This window comes from Sardina pilchardus, chromosome 24 (genome assembly GCF_963854185.1).
Source record: "Sardina pilchardus chromosome 24, fSarPil1.1, whole genome shotgun sequence".
Lineage (NCBI taxonomy): Eukaryota > Metazoa > Chordata > Actinopteri > Clupeiformes > Clupeidae > Sardina > Sardina pilchardus.
Genome location: NC_085017.1, coordinates 19,530,464 through 19,534,055, shown reverse-complemented (window position 1 = coordinate 19,534,055; position 3,592 = coordinate 19,530,464). Strand labels below are relative to the sequence as shown.

The following is a 3,592-nucleotide window of genomic DNA, read 5'->3' as shown; positions in this document are numbered from 1 at the left end:
CAGGGCTTTTGCACACTGATGCCCAACATTCAAATGCTGGATTTGTCTGACCTTGTAGTAATTGGCAGGCATTGGCAGTGGGGTTGGGTTGGTTGGTTGGTGACAACACGCTGTGCAATTGAATCCAGTCTCCTTTAGAATTTGGATCAGAACCAAGGTTGTATGGCAAATCACAGATTGATCAAGATACATGCATGCCCTCGGATGTCTTTCCAACAAATGCAATCTCTCAGTCTTTTGACTGGCATTATCTACCAGGAAGACTATTTATTTAATCAGGGCAATAAGCTATGTGCAGTCTGAATGGCCTCTACAAAGACATAATGATTCACAGTATGGATAACAATCCTTGCAGATAAGATGTATATGACTTAGATAATGTCAGTGTATGTCTTAGTCCAGAGCCACTGTTTACAATAAGAAACACCCAATCCTTCCTTACCCAATCAGCCAGAAGTCAGACAGTTCTTAACATCCACACTGTCATTGTATTGTGTCATAGAGAAAATCAGTAGGTGGAAGTGATGAATCAGCATTATCCTCAAAATCAAGTAGCCTATGCTTCATATATAGGCACTAAAAACCTTTATTCGGCATGACATTGAAAGGAATAAATAGTCTATGAATTACAATTGGTTGAAATGATCCAACAATTTTTCAGTGATGTACTGCATGAAGTGTAGCAACAGCAGGTGAACAATCACAAGCACATGGAGGCACAGGAGTACTTATGTCAGAGCAGCTCAGTCGCCGGCAGCCCTCACAGCACAACAGGCCGGCCCACTCTAAATGTAATTGTCAGAAACATAAGAAAACCAATCTGGATTATTTCTGTGGGTGATGGAGCATGGAGCCTCTGGTTGACGAGAGTGTGGCGTAACAGCTGCATGCGTGAAGCGGGCAGCCCCTGCGTCCGAAATGAAGGGAGCGGCACCGCTGTTCAGGCCCCGACTGACACGAGAAACTTAATCGACAACTGTTAGGCTACTATAGCCTGGTCCTACCGTATGAGCCAGAAGGGGGTAAGGCTTCTTTCAATTGCATACAGGCAAAAAAACGTTTCTTATATCAAAAAGGAGATATCAATTATCAACAATGACAAGGCAGCTGGAACCTGCCTCCACCCCTATCTGGTGGTAGCGGCAGCTCTGAGTGTAGGCAGAGAGGGTTAAAGCGGAGCAAGTAATCAAGGATATTTGGTATGGCCTATAGTTTAGCCCGTTCCATCGGTTGAGCGATGGAAATGAGCCTAAACGGATAGGACATGGTGGTGAATATCAAAAGGCACAGCTAGAGCAAAGTTTACTGACACGAGAACCCTAAAGCTGACCAACACTTACTGAATTCAGATAGCATGCCTGAGGACGGCTAGTCTGGTAGGCCTAGGCTCGTAGTAAGCTATTTGTACAGAGTTGAAGACTCATGTTGCCGCACCGGTTTATAGTCCAGTCAGTTCAGTTCAATCATTCATCCACCGGGGAAACAAAGACAAAACCTTCTCACACGGTTTAGTATATCACTTGTTGTGCAAAACAGGCGGACTACTGTTTAACACTACAATTATAAATAAGTTGACAACAAGCAACTCTACTGAAATGCAAAAACTCCCCACAGCAGCTAAGATAACATTAGCGTTACGCTTAACTAGTTGTAGTGTAATCTATATGAGAGAAAACACACACGTCACACACACACTTATGTTCTAGCACGCCGTTGCCACTTGCCTCGGCTACCAAGTGCATGATAGCCAGAACCAATTTTCTAACATCTGCTGTTCATTGCTCTCAACCAAACGTCTGATGTGGAGCCAGGGAAGAGGAGGCACGTTTCACCAAGCCCCTTCACCCCTCCCCTCTGACTGCAGATATTCTGATCTGAATTGCCAAAGCAACATGTTTAATCGAAAGAGAGTTGCTGCCTTGTAACAAACGAAAGAAAAAAAAGCCAAAGAATGAACTGCGGGCCACTTTGTTCGATTTCTTTTTTCACAGTTTGGAATTTGTGAGTACAAGTTAGATTTGGAAAATCGGCATCATAAAACCCATGTCTTGTATTTATAGTGCTATTAGTGGTTCTATTTATAGCTCTCTTCTCCGCATGAAATGCGCTGCACATGGACACACAGTTGCTCAACGGAGAAATGGATTGGAAAAAGTCAGTGAACGGGAAATGTCTTGGGCAGGCTATAAAGGACCACAGACCCTTGTGGACGGGAAGTCTGAGCAAAAACACCTGTTGACTCTGCTGTAACCCCCCTCAGCACGGGTCTCCGTTTACCAACAATCCTCATAACGTAATACAGGCATTTATCTCTCTCTCTCTCTCTCTCTCTCTCTCTCTCTCTCTCTCTCTGTGTGTGTGTTTGTGTACGCGCGCGCGTGAGCGTAAAAGAATCCGCGTGAGAACGAGAGGCAGAAAGCAGTAAATGTGTCGTGAGAAGGCAAAAGACAGCAGTCTAAATAAAGTGAGGAGATAGCGCTTGAGCATCACGCTTTGACCTCGAATGAACCGACTATATGATTGTAATATTATGAGACATGTTTTACTCCAAATAAATAAATAAATACATACATACATATACAAATTTTACTTTGTTGTGATTTTTCAACGCACGGTGTTCTCAAGAGTCATGCCTGAAGCGGACGTGCTTTGCGGAGCTGTCCCTTCAGCACCACACACAGACAGTCGGGCAAACGGTGCTGAAAAGCTCTCTGCTAGTGTGTTTCCCCCAAAACTTCAAACCAGTAGGCTATTTTGCTAACTGTACTTTCGTTGATTTTGCATCTATTGTTCTATCTCCGAGTGTGATGCAGTTTTTTCAAATTCAACGTAAATTCTTCCTAACAGTTCAGAGTAAACTTTCCAGAGATTGGGCGTGGGCTTTACTTAAGGAAAACTCGTTGTCTTTTCCTGTCTGAAATATGGAAGACTTTACAAACACCTCTACATCTAAGGAAGGATCAGCTCAAAAGGATATCAAGTGTTCAATTTCATAAACTGAGACAAGTAAACAGCAAAATCCAACACAATGCAACAGGCTGGCTTTTAAGGAGGCCAGCTTTGGAGAGCATCACGCCTCCTTTCCACAAACTGTGTGCTTACTTTAAAAAAAAAAAGCCTTACTCCATGATTGTCACTTTGCTTCAAGCACTAAGGACCGCCTTGTCACCGTGCAGATGACAAGGCGAGTAAGTGAACATATGCTACTGCTTTTTGCTCACGTCATGGCCCCACACTGTTTGTGTCATGACACAGGGTAAGAATCAAACAAGTTACCCAGACAAAGAAATGCTCGTGTGCCGCACTCACCTATGGTGGTTATGACCGTGATGGCAAAGTAAAAGGAGCCGGCAAATTTCCACTGAACCCCGGCTCTGTGGGGCTCAGCCTCCATGATAATAGTCTCCAGTTTTCGATAGTCGTCCTCACTGATGTTGTACTTTCCTTGGAGACGTTTCTCTTCAGCTTCCAGCTGCTCTTTCTCCCTCATTTCGTAATCCGACTCCAAGGCATCGAACACCGCGGCCCCGACCAGCAGATAGGTGAACGTGCAGATGATCAGGGACAGAGTCCGCACGTTCTGCCGCTTCAT

The 3,592-nt window shown here is 44.3% G+C and overlaps 1 protein-coding gene across 1 annotated transcript in view; it reads right to left on the bottom strand.

Annotated features, from left to right (window-relative positions):
- The window catches only part of kcnk9 (potassium channel, subfamily K, member 9), a 41,129-nt gene extending 37,537 nt beyond the window's left edge, over positions 1 to 3,592 (bottom strand). Inside the window, exon 1 of the mRNA XM_062528734.1 lies at positions 3,310 to 3,592. Coding sequence (XP_062384718.1) covers positions 3,310 to 3,592 — 283 coding nt within the window. The remainder of the gene's footprint in view (positions 1 to 3,309) is intronic.